The 20,075-nt window shown below is 38.0% G+C and overlaps 2 protein-coding genes across 3 annotated transcripts in view; one reads left to right on the top strand and one right to left on the bottom strand.

Annotated features, from left to right (window-relative positions):
- EXTL2 (exostosin like glycosyltransferase 2) overlaps positions 1–20,075 on the bottom strand; it is a 151,230-nt gene that overhangs the window by 28,312 nt on the left and 102,843 nt on the right. The gene's annotated exons all lie outside the window — the stretch shown is intronic.
- VCAM1 (vascular cell adhesion molecule 1) lies at positions 1,454–20,004 on the top strand. Of its 2 annotated transcripts, XM_036069518.2 has the most exons (9): positions 1,466–1,693; positions 2,219–2,494; positions 4,747–5,067; positions 6,352–6,618; positions 10,189–10,464; positions 12,344–12,664; positions 13,551–13,817; positions 15,300–15,566; positions 19,075–20,004. In XM_036069518.2, the coding sequence occupies exons 1-9, from the start codon at positions 1,603–1,605 to the stop codon at positions 19,233–19,235; spliced, it is 2,247 nt and encodes a 748-aa protein (XP_035925411.1). In that variant the 5' UTR covers positions 1,466–1,602; the 3' UTR covers positions 19,236–20,004. The 2 variants fall into 2 exon arrangements, with proteins under 2 accessions (XP_035925412.1, XP_035925411.1); XM_036069519.2 differs by lacking the exon at positions 15,300–15,566 and having other exon boundaries at positions 1,454–1,693.

Genomic DNA, 20,075 nt, shown 5'->3' with positions numbered 1-20,075 from the left:
CCACTTCTCCCACTTCTTTTTCTTTCCTTGTCCATTAGTGAGTCCATCCTCATCGGTATTCAGGAAGATGTCCAGAAGCCTCTCCAGCCATGTAGGGACAGGTGCGGTTTCCAAACCTTAGTTGTGGCCTTCGTTACATAGCACTGGCTGGTTGTTATCCACATCCCCATGAGTCAATGAGCTTGGGTATTTTCTTGTAGAATCCAACTTTTTCTCATTCAGTATTTACACAGGATTGCTAGCATTTTGAAAGTCTGTTTTCCAAATTTTAATTTACAGTATTTATTACTGTACTTTTGTTGTGTCTACGAAGTGTAAAACCATGCATTAGATACTGGGAAGGTAGAGGTAGGTGCAATGATGTACAAGAACTGGTCCCAGTCATTAAAGGAACTGATGATCCAATGGAGGAGGTAGACCAGCACGTGTATAATACAAGGAAGTGGCTATTCCGGTTTCTTTTTGATTAGCAAGCATTTTGCAAAGACTTGAGCTATGTGTGTGCAAGGCTAAAACTGTCATTTTTTAAAAACAGCTTTAAAAAAAAATAATTTCACTGGGTAGGGCGGGGTGGGGTAGGAAGAGCATCAAATTGGTTATCATCACCTCCCATATAACAAAACCAAATTATTTTTCATGTTTTGATTGTGTCTGTGGTCCAATCCAAGAGATTTACCACTTCAGATGAATTCCATACATTTGCATTTAAGTCTGTGAAAGAATTTCAGTTCAACAAGCAGCTGAACCAAAGGATTGGTAACTTTCCTGAAACAAAAGGGAAAAATTATTTCTCTTGTTTTAGTAACATTCCTTTACTTTCCACTTCAGAAATCATTTCAGAAAGTTGACGTTTGTTGCTAAAAGAATTATTTTTATTAATATTTTTATGAGTAGAAAGAATAAAACTGAAAAGTTAAGTGGTCTCCCTTTTAAAAAATAACTCATAAAAAGATAGGAGCTTTTCTTTTTTCTTGTAAGCGAAAAATTAGACCCTATTTTAGAATTTGCAAATATGTCTTAATGGAGAATAATTAGTTCATATGACATAGTGGTTATTTAGCCACTTCAAAATCTGGAGTATAATTTACTATTCTTTCTCTCCCTCCCTCCCTTTCTGTCTCTGTCTCTCTCCTCCTCTCTCTTGCTTTTCCTTTATTTTGAAATGAGCATTATTCTGAAATGAGAGCTCCCTTGTATTTTTCTTGCAAAGATATCCTTTTTTTTTTTTTTCCAGCTCAGGTCTTTTTTTTTTTAATTTAATTTAATTTTATTATGTTATGTTAGTCACCATACAATCCTTTTGTAGTGAAAATCAGGAAAAGCTTTAATTTTATCACCTTGGAAGTGTTTCATTTTTCAGTACTGGTTTCAGTACCGAGAGCAAATGAAGGGGTTAATCCTGGACTTGGCTGGGTGTCAGTGAAACTTTTTTTCTGGCTCTGCTCCGGGTTTCCCCTTGAAGGGATTTCCCTCCGCCTCTGTGTCTCTGCCACAAGACCCTTTATAAAGAGCAGACTTTCCATTTCACTCCTCACTGAGCCTCCCTGGCTTTAGGGGCTAAAGTCTCTTCCAGGACACCTTCAGGTGGGACAGAAAGAAAGGATGTTCTCATCACAGCAGCAACTAAAAGTGCCTAGGAAGATGGTCGTGATCTTTGGAGCCTCAAATGTACTTTGGATGATGTTTGCAGTTTGTAAGTTCTTTCTTTGATCTGTTCCAAATGCTCACATTCCATTTCAGCTCTGATTTTGGCTTCAGTCAGTTGTGCAATGGTAGTGAAGAAAGGCACTAGGATTTTTAAGTGGGAAAACAATTGAATGTAACATGTAATGTGCTATTGAGTATTGCTATGTACCATGGTATTGTCATAGTTGGAGCTATAAATTAATGTTTTTTGGATATCTTTTTCCAGTGTCAAATAAATAATTGGATTCTATCTCTACTGAGGTCTATCTCTTCAGTTTCCTGTACTTGATAATGAGCTTAAACTTAGCAAATGCCAAAACAACTTTCATAAATGGGCATCAAGGTCAGGACTGAGAGTTCTCCATGATTCCAACACCTCTGGCAGTGACTCCAGTGCGTTTTGGCTGCCTTGCAGTTAGTTCAAAATTTACGAAAGAGATCAGCCAGATTGTGTTTTGGACATTATACTAGAACAGAGCAGAGGGAGTAGAATACTAAACAAAGTTTGCTTTTCTCTTTTTTGTCTTCACAGCTCAAGCTTTTAAAATGGAGATCTTCCCTGAAAACAGAGTTGTTGCTCAGATTGGTGATGTCATTTCACTGACTTGCAGTACAACGGGCTGTGAGCCCCCATCTTTCTCTTGGAGAACTCAAATAGACAGTCCGCTGAATGGGAAGGTGAGAAATGAGGGGACCAATTCCACGTTGACCATGGATCCTGTTAGTTTCAACAATGAACATGCTTACGTGTGCACAGCGACTTGTGGATCTAAGAAACTGGAAAAAGGAATTCAGGTGGAGATTTATTGTGAGTACTTCAGAGGATCTTTGATTTTCTCTTAATTTTGCTTTAAAATAAGTTTTTTTAGAAAGGGTATTTTTAAAAGAAAAAAAAATGAAAGGATACTCATGTCCAGATTCTTGACTAGAGGACATACTGCCCCAAGAAATTTAAGACTACTAGCACTAGAAAAGGAATCCAAACCTTGCCTTTATTTCTAACTCTGCCACAAACATAGTGACCATGGGTAAGATTCAGCCTCTCTGGGCTTTTCTTTTCTTAGCTGTAAAATGAAGATCTCTGAAGTTTTTTAATCTTCTTTTTCAAAAATTTCTATTTGATTATATCCTTACATGTTTACTTGGTCATACGCCTAAATGGTTTACAAATTCCATTCTTCAGGGATTTTCCACTTATTTATTCTTACTCAATTTTGTGCTTAAAATCAGCTTAAGTAGGAGATCTGTAATTTAGTAATAGGCTTCTGTACAAGAGTTTTCCCTGAGACATAAGGAAAATATCTGCAAACATTTCACTCGTTTGAATTTGGTACAGATAAATTTAGGAGGGTTGTTTTTGTTTTTGGTGCCATTAAGCCTTAATGCTCCACCACTCAACCTCAAGGTTATTGGTGTAATGAATTAGATTTGCCTCATGAATGTTAATAAACATCCCTAGTTTGCCATTCTACCAAAATGCATGTCAATCCATTCTTGATCCAGCATATAAAGTTAGCAAGAGGAGTAAGGAACCAACCTGAAATAAAAATCTTGTCTGTGGTTATTGATGACTACTCTTTCAGAAAAACAAAACAAAATGAAACAAAACAAACCCTGCAATCCTTTATGACCATCTCTTCATGAAGACCCCATTTGATTATCTTATAATTATTTTGGTTCCCTTCTGCTATGGTGGAGCTCAGCTTTGCCCGGCATCCGTAATTGATTCTTCAATAAGCTCCATGTGTTGCTAATGCGTCCGGAGAAACCGTGCCTGGCCGGCTGCTTCCAATTATGCCGGTTGTACATGCATAGTTTGTCCGTGCAGCCTCGTGAGCTCCTTGAAAAGCCCCCTTATGTAAATACAGGGAAAAGTAGCAAGTTCTTATATTACCTGACAGCAAACTATGCAGATTATGGACACATTTCTTACAGAATACGAGGGATAGAAATTATTGGTGGAAAAATTAAAAATACTGTTTTTTCACATAGCAAAGCCTTTCCAGTTCCTTGTCTTTGCTCTCAAGCATCAAATAGTTGAAGATTTAAAAAAGAGGACTAAAGACCCTTCTGGCTTTAATTATCTTCCCTGGGGTTTTTCTTCAAGAGTATCTGTCTCTCATTATGTTTAACAATCCTGTCTCCATTCCACATTTGATTGTAATATTCTTTAGAGCTGGGACCGTTATGTTCTTATTGTACAGAGTCCTGAATCCAGCCAATGGGTTACCATCATGACAGTTTGTAATGAAAAGTTAGCCCTTGCAAAGGAAGCAATGGTTGACTGAAATAGCACGTTCCCTGTTCCCTAGGCACTGGAAGGTTCAAGTGGAGTGCTGGTTAGGACACTGAGTCAGGCATTGCCGGAGGCAGATCTCCCTTCCAGAATTTAAAGATTGCACAGCCGTACCTTCCTGGTGGATGAATTCCTGGCAGAGGCATCATTTTCAGGAACCAATTACTTAATGTCGCTCGCTTCATTTCTTAGCATATGGTGCCCAATAGCTGTTCTTTGTAATGATATTCTGAGCCTCAGTTTCCTTATCTGTAAAGTGGACATATGTCTGCCTTAAGATAAGAGAATGTGATATAATGTAAATCTTCAGTAACAGTACAGAATAATGGAAATCCTGAGTGAAATCCCAGACTTGCCATTTACTAGCTGTGTGACTTTTGGCAAGTTATGCAAACGTGCTAAGTCTGTGTTTTCATATCTGTGAAATGTGAAATGTCTTAGAGTTACAAGAAAATTATTTATATTTAATGAATAGCACAGTGGCGGGCACATAGAAGTATCCAATAAACATTAATTTCTTCTCCCTTCTTTTACTCTAATAATATGCAACCCTTGGTACATGCAGGACAGTGCTGAAGAACTCCTAAAAGGTGATTGATTCTGATTTGTGAACCCACCCAAAACCATAAAAGGCTATTTGAACAATGAATTAAGACTGTATTAACAGAAACATTAGACTTGGTTTGCACTGCACTAAATCAGTAAAAGACCTTATATTACATGAACAGAAAGCCCACTCATGTGTGTTCGCTTGATCTTTACAGCTTTCCCTAAGGACCCAGAGATCCATCTGAGTGACCCCCTAGAACTGGAGAAGCCAGTCACTGTCACATGTTTGGTCCCCGATGTTTACCCATTTGACAGGCTGGAGATAAATCTGCTGAAGGGCAATGATCTCCTAAAGAATAAGGAATTTCTAGAGCCTATGGAGGGGAAGTCCCTGGAGACCAAGAGTTTGGAGGCAACCTTCATTCCTACCAAAGAGGATATTGGGAAAGCTCTTGTTTGCCGAGCAAAATTAAACATTGATGAAATTGACTTTGAGCCCAAAGAAAGGGAGACTACAAAAAAACTACAAGTCTACAGTAAGTACTTGTGTGATGTAGTCTAGTCTTTGTGGGAATTTAGTCAGCTAAAGTCAGGAAGGCATTAGTTTATAGTTTTTACTCCATTTTTATTCATCGAGAATATATTTGTCAACCGCATAATTCAATGAAAAGAGCACTGGATTTGGGTTGAGAAGACTTCTGGCTCCATTAACGGTGTGAACTTGGGTCGCTCAATTTCCTTATTTCCCAATCTATCAAAGGGGAGTAATAATACCAGCTGACTGGGTTGTAGGAAGTGGGCTCAAATGAGATGTTTTTAATTATGTTTTGCAAACTCTTATAATGTGCCCTGAAAGATTAAGTTGTAGAGATTTTACAAGGTGAGCACTTGTTCTCTGTGTGTGTGTGTGTGTGTGCGCGCACACGCGCATGCACGCCCGCTCGCGTACTCGTCTGCATGTGCATGTGCTCACACATACATATGTGCATTGGATGGGAGAGTGGAGATGAGGTGTGATTACCTCCACATTCCCTGAGTCTGGGGCCGGGGGCAGATTTGAGGCAGGCTTGTAGTCCCAGAATTGTGTGGGAGTGGACTCACTGTACTCCATTCTAGACCAAAATGCTGTGTTTTGCTTTGGACACTACATTTAAAAGAAGTATTGCCAACTATAGCATGTTTAGCTGAAAGAGAATGAGATGGAAAGGATTTTATCAATATTTTGAAAAGCATAGTCAAGATGGGGGTATTTTTCCTAGAGAATACAAAACTTGGAAAAGAGAGCTATCATTAAGTATTTGAAAGACAGTCGTGTGGAAAAGGGATTTGATTTATTCTGTAACAGCAGAGGACTGAACTATGGTCACTGTGTGAAATTTGTTTACAAACAGGAAGGTTTCAGTTCAATTGTTCTAATGATTAAAGCTGTCCTCAAATCAAATGGACTATTTTGTAAGACAGCGATTCCCTCAACCAAAAGTGTTGAAGCCAACTTAAATGAGCACTTGGCAAGGATACTAAGAGGACTTCTACCTTATCTGGGAGATTGAACCATATTACTCTAAGGGTCTTTCTTAATTTCTGAGTATCTGTGGCCATCTGAAAATACCAAACATCAAAAAAAGTAACTCACTCAGATTAGTCAGAAATTGGATTGACTGATTTTTATTACCCCACAATACTGATTTTACACTAATATGACAGAGTAAGTTTGTCAAATTTGTGAAAGCATATGAATACAGTCTGTGAGAGAAATACATTATCCCTGTTGGATCAAGATGATGCCTAGCAGTTACTAATCTTGTGCCCTGCCTTTTCAGTCTCACCCAAGAACACAGTTATCTCTGCAAACCCCTCCACGAGGCTGCAAGAAGGTGGTTCTGTGACAATGACATGTTCCAGTGAGGGTCTCCCAGCCCCACAGATTTTCTGGAGCAAAAAATTAGATAATGGGAGTCTACAGCTCCTTTCTGGGAACACAACTCTGACTTTAATTGCTATGAGGATAGAAGATTCTGGAATTTATGTGTGTGAAGGAGTCAATCAGGTCGGGAAAGATGGAAAAGAGGTGGAATTAATTGTTCAAGGTAAGTAGATTGTGAGAAAGGAATGATAAAGGTGCTATAATTGGGGTTTGTGCAATAAGGAGACAACTTCAATGTCAACATTGCTTCCTTAAGTTTTATTGATGATCCATCTGATGTCATGTCCTGTAGCACAATTGTATATTCATCTTACTCATATTTCTCAGAAGTCTTTCCTCCCAGAGCTCACACAGCTCTGCATTTCTGAGTCTTTTCCATCTCTCACCATTCCTTTCCCACCTCATTCCTTGGCTTTCTCTTCCTTCCGCCGCCTGATTATTAGTATTCTCAGGTTACCATATCTGTCCTCATCTCTACTCACTCTGGACTCCCAGTGTTTGGGCCACTATATGCTGCTTACTCCCAAATTCATGTTCCCATTCCATATCACCAAACCTGTCATTTCTTCCTCAAAATGATCCTTAGAATTTGTCCTCAGTTTTTCAACCCTCTTGCCATTGTCTTTGTTTGTCATCTCTGACTTGGACTCTTGCAAGATGTTTTTTAAATAACAGCATTCATTGACCACCAGCTATATGCCAGGTACTTTATATATGTTAGCTGTAATCTTCAAAAAATAACTAAAGAGTAAGTATTTTATACTCATTTTACAGATGAGAGCATATTGTCTCATGGAAATGGATAATGGCTCCTACCAATCATATGCCTCATATTTGCTGGGAATTCCACTTTCCACTCTATATATGTTGTCTTGTTAGTCTTTACCACTACCTTATAAGATAAATAAAAACACAGGTTCAGCATAGTTCATACTTTGCCTAGAGTCAAATTGCTCACTAGGGGCATTTACTATGATTTTAACACAGGCACATTTTAATCAAAACTCTGTGACTTTTTAACTAAATAGCTAATTGTCTTCATATGGTCATCCTGCTATCATTCTGTCCGCAAGATAATCAACCCTATGCAATGCTATCAGAGTATATACCTTAAACAAAAAAGGTACTCATTATATATGACTTCAATGAAACCCTAATTGCATGTATTTTAAAATTCACATTTCTTAAAATAACTCTTCATAATCTGGTCAGAATCTACCTTTGTAGCTTCATTGGTGTCCCTGTACCTCTGTCCATGTTGCTCCTTCTGCCTGGAGTGCCCTTTCTTTACCTGGCAAAGTCTTAGCCATCCTTCAAGACAAAGATCATGTCAGCCTTCCAATTCCGGATTGTGTTAGGCAAAGCTGGTCATTCCTCCCTTTGTCTACACTCAACACCTCTTATCGAAGTTTGTGTACTTCTGTTTAGTTCAACACGTATTAATCAAGAGCCCTTGTCCAAGAATCCAAGAATTGTGCTTGGTACTTTAGGGGCAGACATGAAAAAGTTATGGCGACGGCCCTTGAAGAGCTTATAATGTAGGGAGGAAAGACAGCATGTAAGTAGATAATTTAAATATACTTTAGTAAGAGCCAAAATAATGTATCTATTTAAATATGTCTTTTCATTAAACTGCAAGCTCCTTAAAGTCAGGAACTGTGCCTGTGTGTTTTAATATTTGGGTGTTTACCACAAAATAGGTGTCCAGTAAATATTGATTGCATAAATTATAAACATGAGCAACACAAAATTTTACAATATGAAAACATAGGGTTTAAATTTGGATGGTTAAAACAATAAAATTGAGACTCACCATCAGTAGATTAACTCAGTTGGGTGTTAGGTTACCATTCTCAAGAGACCGGGAAAGTATTAAACTAATAAAACTAATCACCCATCCTGGATAACTCCACCCCCTAATAAACTAGATCCTATTTCAGTGTGAAAAGGAAATGCGCTCTGGGGTTAGAGAGGGCTGTTTTGAATTTTGCATCACAGGACATTAACAACCTTTTTTTTTTTTAAGATTTTATTTATTTATTTGACAGAGAGAGACACAGCGTAAGAGGGAACACAAGCAGGGGGAGTGGGAGAGGGAGAAGCAGGCTTTCCGCGGAGCGGAGAGCCCGAAGTCGGGCTCGATCCCAGGACCTTGGGATTAACGACTGAGCCACCCAGGCGCCCCAGGACATTAACAACCTTAAGTACTGAAGAGAGAATTGAACTTTGAAAGGACCTTCCAGTTACCTAAGCATTACTCCACAGGGGGCTCAAGTTTGCCTGGTAACATTATGCAGCCATTGGAAAAAATGATCTGAGAGCGCTTCACAGGCAGGAAGTAGGTCTGTTTTCAAGTTCCCCATTCCCACACTAGCATATAAGGAATTCAGAAACTCTGGTTAGTGTTCTGAATGATCTCTCTTTTTCAAAGTCTAATAGCATATCAGTTCATTGAGGTAATTTGAGGAAAGCCTTCTTTGGAAGATACTACAATGTCACCGTGAGACAAGCCAAAGAGAAAAATAACTTCTCCTGGCGCAGATGAGAAACCTGCAAAATGTGGTGTATTTGGATTACTTATATGTTGAGATTTCTCTCCTCCATCTCCAGTCTGCTATTTGGGGGAACAATTTTAGTGATTTTCTGTGGAGTCTCATCTGTCCCTTTCAGGGTTGCCCAACCACTCCCAGTTTCTTCAGGGAACAGGGAGTGGAGATTGGAAATTCCCTTTTTCCCTAGACAGGAAGCATCCCAAGGCAGACTGTGGGTCCAGCAGGGACCGCACTGTAGCCAAAGAGCTCCTCTGGATATTTGAGACTTAGCAGTTTGCCCTCCTATCTCAGTTTTTAGTTCCTGAATTAATTGAAAGTATTTTCGTATTGCATCAAACAAATTTCAGAGGTGGCTTGCATATCATTTTCATGTTTAGATTTTGACTTTGCTTTCAGTGTGATTCTGGGTGCTTTCAATGGTATAACTTTATATTGCTGGCACAGAAACTCTAAGCGCTGGTCCATTATGGGCATTGCATCTAATCGGAAGACATATTTTTGTAGCTTTTCCCACAACTTCTCTTAGATCTTGCTTTATCTCCACATGAGGGTGACTTGATTTAGTTGTTCAAGCAACTGAAAAGCTGGGATCTTGAATCAGACCCACTTGGCTTCAAGTCCTAATTTTGCCAGTTGCAAACTAGATAAAGTTATTTAGCATTTCTGAGCCTAAATTTCTGTAAGGAGAAAGAGGATTAGGAGGGTGATGGGGGAAGAAGAAAGAAGAAGAGGAAAATAAAGAGAAGAAGCAGGAGAAAGTGAAAGAGAAGGATTAAGTTGTGAGGATTAAATGAGATAATTAATACAGGCAAAGTGGTTTACACAACGCTTATACACTGGAACCTCTTAAATTGTTTGAGCTGTTGTCCGCTATTACAGATATTTGATAAACTACAGCTGAGGAGAGACTGAATTATTGTCATGAAAAGATGCCAACTTCTGTCCTGACAAGTTTTTATCCACATTCATTCTGTTAAATGAACGAGTCAATGAACTCTTGTGGGTTCATTCTTTAAAACACCTTTCTGGATGGTCCCAAGGTGGAAAGGAGTAATTTCTTCTTGGCACAGATGTTAGCTAAAAAGAGATTGGGGGGGTAGGGGTGGGGAAGACCATATATTGGAATGTGGTGAAGGAAGAAAAGAATCTTATCTTCTTTTGTCTTGTTGTTTTTCCGCTAGAGAAACCATTCACTGTTGAGATCTCCCCCGGACCCCAGGTCATTGCTCAGATTGGCGACTCAGTTGTGTTGACATGTGGTGTCACAGGCTGTGAGTCCCCATCTTTCTCTTGGAGAACACAGATAGATAGCCCTCTGAGTGGGCAGGTGAAGACTGAAGGGACCAAATCCACGCTGACCCTGAGCCCTGTGAATTTTGAGAATGAACATTCTTACCTGTGCACTGTGACCTGTGGCCATAAGAAACTGGAAAAGAGAATTAGTGTGGACCTCTACTGTAAGTGGTTTTCAGAATTGTTTGCTGTTTTTCCCCCTCAGTTTTATTGAAAGAAACAGAATGCAAGTCTGGGATACACAATGAGATCCATGTGTTTAGAAAGGGAATTTAGCCTTGTGAATTGTTCCTAAATCTCTGAACCAGAATTTCTGATGCAACTTAATTGGCCCAAATCTTAAGTGTATATTATATACGTACACAGCATCCACAGTCCTTAGTTTGTGTCTTGGCAATACTCTGTCATCATGCACTTGAACGCACTACATATTCACTGCTTCCCATCCCCTCTGTGTGTACAGGGGTGTTCAGAAGTAGTAGTGAGCAAAGATTGAGAGTCAATACCCATTCAGATGACTGGAGAGGGGTTACTATTGCTCAGCTATTTGAACAGAGGGTGAGGCCCGAGCCTACTATTTTGAAGGCACATTCGGAAAGCTGAATGGTAGGGTGAGAGAAAAAATGAGGCAGGGGGGAGCAGGAGAAAGCCAAAAATGAAAACAGGTAGTGATATTGGTCCTAGGGGATGGCCAGTGGCAGCTGCTCAGGTGACGTTAGCACTAGATCTTAATCTTGACTCCACTGCATACGTCCATCGCGCTTCTTCTTGCTATTCCTGTCACCTTAATAAAAATCATTTACAATCTCGAATCTCTATGAATTCGATATCCTGGAATTCCTCCATTGTAATGAATGAATGGCAAAATATGCAAAGTGACCTGAAAATGGATTACTCTAGGACAATTTCTCCGCCTTGAATTCAAGAGAAAATAGAACATTTTCTACCAGAAAACCTGCCCAAACTTGTGTTGCCCATCAGGATTTTGTTTAGCATGGGTTAGAGTATGTCTCTGAAGGGATTTGAACCTCTCAAAATAAGGGTAAATTTTACTGGGTTATCATGTTACCCAGAATCCAGGATCTGCTGATGTAGGCACATTCCCAACAGAAACGGGAACCTGTGGTACAGCCTTACTGCAATATGGAAATATTTGAAAATTTAACAACATCTTGCTTAAGGAGAAAAAATTTTAACATGGCTCTTATTCTTGATAACTATTTTAGTCTTATTTTTATTGGTTTGCATAAGACGTAGTGTAATTATTTAGAATCTAAATCTCATAGCTTTTTGTTAACTACAAATACTGTCTGAGAAACATTTAAAATTTACTGTCTAAACCTGGCCATTGGGAATTAAAATGTCTAAATTGAGAACTGCCCTGTGGGTCTTATTTGATACCCAGAGGCTACACAGCTCTGTGAAACCAAGCCTGGGTTCTGAGCTCAGAGAAATAAGGGTTCTGATCGCAACTCAGTGGCTTAGTAGATACAATACCTAATGAGAGTCTCTGAGCTTCTATAAGGTTTATAAGTTTTCCTAACTATAAAATAAGTTCTCTGTAAGTTTTCCTACCTATAAAATAAGTTAAATGACACCTATTTTATCAGGCTGTTTTAAAGACCGAGATAATGCATTTTAAGAGAACAACACACAATTAATATTCAGTACATCATGGGAAATATTTAAAACATTTAAAATGTATAGTTGCTAAATAAGATGGTGGAAACTCATGGTGGAAACTCATTCCTTCCAAAAGACCAGTCCATGCTGTCAGAAAGATTGCATATCACTAAGAAGAGAAAAATAGGAAGTATATTTATTTCTTGATTGATTCATGTATTAAGTATTTTTGTTGATAGCCTTATTTATATTTAATATCATAAATATGTATGCTTAATGTCATTATTTATGTATTGGTGATCATTCTATCCCAAGTGAGTTAAAACTGTCATTTTGAGGCCTTTGCATTTAATAAAGATTTAGTTCCATTTTACCTTTGAATGGTCACATATAAACATCATTTTTACATGATATTTGCAGCATTCCCTAGAGATCCAGAGATCGAGATGAGTGGTCTACTAGTGAGTGGAAACCCAGTCACTGTGAGCTGCGAGGTTCCTAGTGTGTATCCTTCTGACCGGCTGGAGATTGAATTATTTAAGGGGGAGAGTGTCATAGAGAGTAAAACCTTTCTGGAGGACATGGACAAGAAATCTCTGGAGACTAAGAGTTTGGAAATGACCTTCATCCCCACCACTGAAGATACTGGAAAAGTTCTTGTTTGTCTGGCTCAGTTACATGTTGGTGAAATGGAATTTGAACCCAAACAAAGGCAGAGTACACAGATGCTTTATGTTAACGGTAAGTACATGTGTGATGTAACCACAATTTAAATATGGATTTCTTCTCATGTTTGTCAGGCAATAGTTAACATGAAGTTAAGAGCTAAAACCTCTGTGGAAAAAAAAAGCAACCGGGGAAGAAATTTTAAAGTAATTATTATAACAAACCACTCCTAACACTTAAAACAACAATAATTTATTAGCTTATGATTCCATGAGTTGGCAATTCTAGAAGGGGTCAGAAGGGCAGTTCATCTCCTCACTGTGGTATCAGATGAACTCACCCATGCATTTTCAGTCAATTGGCAGGTCAGTGGGGGATGGCTGGTCACAGATGGACTCATTTGTATGTCTGGAATCTTCTCTGGGGTTTCTGGGCCTCCCTTTCTCTATGTGCTGTCTCCTCCTGAAGGAAGGTGGAATAGGTTTAGTCACCAGAGTGCTGCATTTCGGAGGAGTGATAATGAAAGCAGGCTCAAGCTTGGAAGTCCTACAGTGTTACTTCTTTCATGTTATATTGGTCAAAGTGAATCACCAAGCCAGCCAAGATTAGAGATGTGGAAAAATTAACTCCACCTTCTCGTAAGGGATTCAAATAATTTTTGGTCATGTTTAATGTACCATAAATGTCAATACACACTATCAGTGATGATCCATTTTTTGTAGTAAGAGACTTTCTATAGAACTTATGTCTATTAGAAAACATCCATGATATGTTCACATTCTACTGTCTATTATCTGTCTGCTTAAGTAAATGGGGACAGAAACCTTCCTTTGGTAAAGTTACTGACATTAATAAATGGTTCCAGTCCATTAAATCCATAGCTCAATTTTGCAACATTATTAAGACTTTTTGGAACTCAGGGTATAAAGGGTCAAACTAACAAGTGTCCCTACCTTTTCAGTTGCCCCCAGGGATACAACCATCTTGGTCAGCCCCTCCTCCATCCTGGAGGAAGGTAGTTCTGTGAATATGACGTGCTTTAGCAATGGCCTTCCAGCTCCGGAAATCCTGTGGAGCAGGCAGCTAAATAATGGGCATCTACAGCCTCTTTCTGAGAATTCAACTCTCACTTTAACTTCTACAAAAATGGAAGATTCTGGTATTTATGTGTGTGAAGGGATTAACCAGGCTGGAAGAAGCAGAAAAGAAGTAGAATTAATTATCCAAGGTAAGTAAAATGTGATTAATGAGTTATTATTGCTAGTATTATTTTGGTTGTTGCTGGTTTTGAACAAAGTCCTCTCTGGAACCAAACTTTTTACTAAAAACATAGATTGAGAGTTTTGAAGAGCTCCTGATGTTTCCTATGCTTGGAAAGTTCCTGGAATGGTACTTCCTCATAAACCATTCCACATCTCTTATCCTAAAATTCTTTAACCTCGAGTGGAATGCTAGCTGCAGGAATGGTGCCAGGAGATCCAGTTACACTTATGAGGCAATGATTATGGTGTTGAAATAGGGATAGGATGAGATATATATGTATTTGGAAATTAGTTAGGATTAAAGCAACCATATCTGGCAGAACTAGACTCTGAGTGGTATTCTTACAAGGTACATGCTAGTATTTGCTTAGAAGCCTAAGAAGGCATGTAAACCTTTTGTAAATTTTGAGGTTAAAAGTAGCAGTGTCCATGCCTCTGGTTCATCAACTTGTTGCCATAGAACCACTATAATGGCTTCAGTTATCAGTTCCGGAACCCCTCTCTCCAGGACAGAGAGCCAAGACTGAGAACAAAACAATTCCTAGTTGACAGGTTGAATCCATAGGCAGTTTTGGGCAAAAGCATGAAGTGATCTATTTGGATTTCTCCCCACCCCTCCCTTTTGGGGATTAAAAAAAAGGTTCCTTTTTTCTTTTTTTTTTTTCCCCCACTGGAGCTCTCTTACTCCCTGGTATTATTGCCACTACGGTATTAGTGATTTTCTTGTTACTTCATTTTAGTGATAATTTGTATTTTAAATAAACAACCTTGGAAGGGCAATGCACAACCTTAAAGAAAGCCTTTAGGATGGAGATCATGGTTCCATAGCTGTGTTTGGGGAAAGAATCTCAAATCAAGTCACAAAAATAGATGAACTTAATGGGAATCTCACTTATAAAATGGTGACATGATACCTTCTTCCATGGGCTGTGTATTAATAGAGATGTTGCATATCAAATACTTAGCCCAGTGCCCACCACTTAGTAAATGGTAGTTATGGTTGTTAAGAATAGTAAGGAAAAAAAAGAATAGTAAGAAAACCATCTCTGCATAACTTGATCCAGGAAAATCCAACTCAAAACTCAGAAGCCTGTAAAGACCTTTGTACTTGAAAGTAAAACTTTGCACAACATTGTGACAGAAAGAAATGTTTTTTTTTCACATTTGAATTCTATTGCTGTTTATCAAATACCATTTTTTGGCTAGTCTGGATAAAGAATTAGATTAAGGGACATGAGAGAAGTACAGACAGGTCTTATCTTATTAAAAACACGATCATTTATAACAAACCAGTTAATCCTTGACTTCTTTACTTGCCCCTGTAAACATTTAATGCAAAGAGTAAGCACAAATAGGTCCCTGACAGCTAATTGTTGCTGTCATTAAATTAATATGAAAGTGGTTTATATTTCACCCAATCAGAGGTGCCTTTTAAATTCTCTTTACAGTTGCTCCGAAAGACATACAACTTATAGCTTTTCCTTCTAAGAGTGTCAAGGAAGGAGACACTGTCATTATCTCCTGTACATGTGGAAATGTTCCAAAAACTTGGATAATCCTGAAGAAAAAAGCAGAGACGGGAGACACAGTGCTAAAGTCCAGAGATGGCGCATATACCATTCACAAGGTCCAGTTAGAGGATGCGGGAGTGTACGAATGTGAATCTAAAAATGAGGTTGGCTTGCAATTAAGAAGTTTAACCCTCGATGTTAAAGGTTAGTTAGTTTTTTGTTTTTGTTTTTGGTGATTTTTTTATAATAGTCAGAGGTTTGGTGGATTGTAAAGATTTTCCAGGATCAGGTAAATGAGTTGGTAAAATGGAGCTGAATTCCATGTTGACTATGGTTATTTCTCAATGTTTCCTAAAATAATCATGCACAGCTGTCCTATCCTATGGAGTTTAGACAGGAAGTTGACATTAATCATTGGTGAGTACAGGATTCCCATTTGCTTTTCTCAAAGTTGACAATTCATCATTGGTCTCTGAAGTCTTGCATTTCCTAAGCGTTTAAACATACGTTCAAAACCTTTCCCTGGAGGTGATAAGAAAACTAAAGAAGTAGGATTGGCACAATGAAGAGAAAAGTTTCTACCCAGACTCTTGTCCCTCCTACCAGAAGGGAACGCTATTCTCTGAACATGGATTAATTGCCTATTTTCTGGATTGACTCCTTTCAAGATAATAATCAGAAGTCCAATCTTGATGCTAAACAACATAAAAGAATCTTTAGACTACAAAATTGCTTTCTTAAAAGTCTAAGCCCCTTGTCCATCCTACCCTATTCTGAGCAGGGGTGGGGTGAGCAATGGCCTCAGCAAAGAAACTTCAGGGGCCGTTTAACTTCCTAACCCCTCTTGTGAATGCACAGTAGGATCTGTTGATCTTATTGGTGTAAGCAGAATATGTTAGCCTTTACTAATCAGTCTCCATGCCTTGTATTGGAAGCTACACTTGGGGTGAACAGGACTGCAAACAAATGCAACTCTTGGAGCCTGTGCACTTGGCTATCAGAGTCTGCAACCACATGTCAGTATAAAGAAAATTTGAACTTAGGTCCGAAAACAGGTAAAAGTTCTCCTCATTTGGCCAAATTTCTCAACATTGCAAGCCTTACCATATGTTTTCTGTCTTCACAGTATCTCCTCAAAACATGACAATATCAATTCATCCATCTAGAAATGTTAAAGAAGGGGAAAATATCACAATTTTATGTAAAACTTTTGGTCATCCACCTGTAGCGATTATCCTGAAAAGAGTTGATCTGGCCAATGAAATTACTGTGTTCAAAGAATGGAACACTTACCTCGTGTCATGCTACTCAGAATGACATGGGGGTATATGTAATCAGTGCTTCTAATGAGGTTGGGGATGATTCTGGACGGACTGAGATCTCAGTTACAACTAGGTTGAAATTCATTCATTCCTATTTCTTTTCATCTTCGATGCCTCTAGTCCACTTTTAATTAAGCCTAGGCTCAGAAAATTGGACTTCTAACATTTTTGTAATTCTGTTTGTAGTTAATGATTCTCTTTTAAAGATATATCAAAGCTTCTCTACTTTTTAAACTCTCTCACACATTGTCTTTTCTAATTGCTTTATTAAGTGAGTAACTTACATATTTGCCATTTTTCATTCATTCCTTACATGAACTATCAAGGCATTTTAGGCACTCAACTAAGAAATTCAGGCCCCCAAGCTATAGTTTAAAGTAACTGCAAATGAATAGAGACAAAAATTTGTCATTTTTCCTTCGTATTTCGAACTAGCTTAACTTTCTATTTAGCTGAGTTTTTTAAAATTACTTTTGTTTTTCTTTGTTTTGGCTTGAATGTATTCCAATAATAGGAATGGTTGGGAGTCTAGGATTTTCAGTGTTTATACAGCTAATAAAAAATAGTGTTTGAAGGTTGCCCTGGTAACCGACTCAGCAGCAAATTTGTGTTTGACTGCAGATGCCTGAAGGGACAAGTGAAGGCAAAAGATAACATTTATTAAATTGAAAAGAAAACAATAGGAGTAGAAATACCATTGTCCAGCATGTTGTCAATATTGATGCCTAACCATCATTATGATAATGGACATCCATTAAAATATAACACTTATACTTTGACTAGTTCTACTCTAGTGAAGGAAAGTAGAAAGATGAGGCAGTTTTCATTATGTTTAGGGTTAAGTACTTTTTGATTTTAATAATTTGAAAAAATTGACTTCCTGTCATCTGACCATCATGATCCTTTTCTATTTGGTTGATTTCCAGTGATTAGAAACTTCTAGAGGGAATGTAGTCATCGCCAAAATCAGATTTCTTCAAAGACAGAAAACATATACGCTACTTTAAGAGACTGAATACTTGTGAGGTCATATAATGCTGGGCAATCATAAGTATAAATAAAGATTTTATTTATTTATTTATTTATTTATTTGACAGAGAGAGACACAGCGAGAGAGGGAACACAAGCAGGGGGAGTGGGAGAGGGAGAAGCAGGCTTCCCGCCGAGCAGGGAGCCCGATGTGGGGCTTGATCCCAGGACCCTGGGATCATGACCTGAGCTGAAGGCAGCCGCTTAACTGACTGAGCCACCCAGGCGCCCCAAACAGAAGTATAAATAGAGATGAGCTTCCAGTAAATGCCATGTTATCTTCCTCAGATGTTCTTATAAGGTCAAGATGTCAAATAGTTATTGCAGCTGTCAGATGATTTTTAGTAGATTGGAAAAAGTACTAATTTTAGTTCTGTAAACTCTTACCTTCTGTACCCAATTTACAACTAAATGACAAAGTGATAGGTTGTAGAACGAAAAGAAATGCATTACTATTCAAAAAATATTTATTGGGTGTCAGCTACTCCAAGCCATGAGGCAGGTACTGGCTATTCATTGGTGGACCAAAAAGAAAACTGATAACATGGTCTAATGTAATTTATAGTCTGTAAGAGGAGACCAAAGTTAATAGATAATCATACAAACAAATGCTTAATTACAAGCAGTGATAAGAGCTATGAGAGGAAAGTGCAGTGAGTTATGAAAGTATATCAGGGTTCCTAATTTAAGCTGGAGAAGATGTGGGTCAGCGAACGCCTCTGAGTAGGCAACATTCGAACTAAAATGTACTATCCAAAGAACTTCAGTTTATCAAGAGATGATATAAATGCTGAAGAGGAATAACATATATTAAGACACCCTCTTCAGAGATACAAAATTTAAAATTTTGTATATATCTCTGAAAAAGCTGTCAGCAAGAATTCTTTTTCTTACTATCGCATATGGTATTTGACTATAATGGTTACACTTTAGATATTACAAGGATTTTCTTGGAGAATTAATTAGTCATTTCAATTCATGGTCAGCAGAGTCCTAGTTCTTTAGTAGATTTTTATATATTCCAAAGCAAATACTCTTCCCCAATTCTCGCTTTTGTAAATGAGCTCTAGAAAGTTGTGCCCTTGCTTCCATTCTACAATTGAACCTGATTCTATTTGGATACAACTTTGTGTAAGTCAACAACTGTCATTTTTAGACTCATCATGATCATAGCAACTGCCAACTGATTATTTGGGTAATTCAGAGAAATACACATTTTGGGTCCTGCTGGCCCTTATCACTGCTTTGATTCACTCTGATTTAGAGAACTAGTTGTACTGTTAAGATAAAACATGTAATTACTACTATCAAAAAAAGTTTTTGTACTAGACATTAATTGCACCCATTTTGTTGTTTTCCAGGAAGAGAAAATAACAAGGACTATTTTTCTCCTGAACTTCTCGTGCTCTATTGTGCATCTTCCTTAATAATACCAGCCATTGGAATGGTCATTTACTTTGCTAGAAGAGCCAACATGAAAGGGTCATACAGTCTCGTAGAAGCACAGAAATCGAAAGTGTAGCTAATGTTTGAAATGTTCAGCTAGAGACACTATTTATCCATCCAAATTCTTAATACTGCTCATCATTCCATGAGGAAAACCAGCTAAGAGTACAGACTTCCCTGAATGTAGTGAATTCTTGGAAAGAAATGGCTTCCTATGCCCCATGCTGGGAGCAAGAGGCCAAAGGAAAACTTTCTGCCTGAAAAATAGGCACTACCATTGAGATGTGTTGACTAGAGTAGTTCCTTGATGTGTATATACAATAACATGATCTGTACATATGTAAAATAAAATTATGTCATAGCAAGATCACTTGGAATAGCAGCACTCTATAGTCAGATCTTCAAAATAATTCAACAGTGTTGCCTCGGCTGATATAACTGAATGCATCTTAAGAAAATGTAACATTAATATTGACTGGCAGCTAACCTATGTCATCTTTTTAATATTTTATTTTCTTTAACAAAATTTTATTTCTATAAAGTTCATTGACAATAATTTCATGTTTTATATAGATGCTAAGGTTTATCTTTTTATAGGAAAATGATAAACCAAGAGGGCACTGGGTTCACCTTCAGGTACTAAACACTTCAACCTATGGTAAAATGGTTGACTGGATTTCTCTGGGTGGTACTTACATGGTACGGAGATGTTTTATGTTGTTGTTTATCAGACTCTTTTGTAACTTTTCCAATGCGGTCTAAAAATGCAACTTCTTTTGATTTTCTTTTGTAAATGTTTAGGGGTTTTTTTGTATAGTAAAGTGATAATATCTGGAACTGAAGAATTGTGTGTCTATTTATTGTAAGCTGCCTCCTCTCATCGTGGTGTTTGAAATGCCAAGTTCCAAAAGTAAAG

Source organism: Halichoerus grypus, chromosome 5 (assembly GCF_964656455.1).
Source record: "Halichoerus grypus chromosome 5, mHalGry1.hap1.1, whole genome shotgun sequence".
NCBI lineage: Eukaryota > Metazoa > Chordata > Mammalia > Carnivora > Phocidae > Halichoerus > Halichoerus grypus.
Note: the sequence above shows the minus strand (reverse complement) of the source record. Positions and strands in the feature narration are given on the sequence as shown.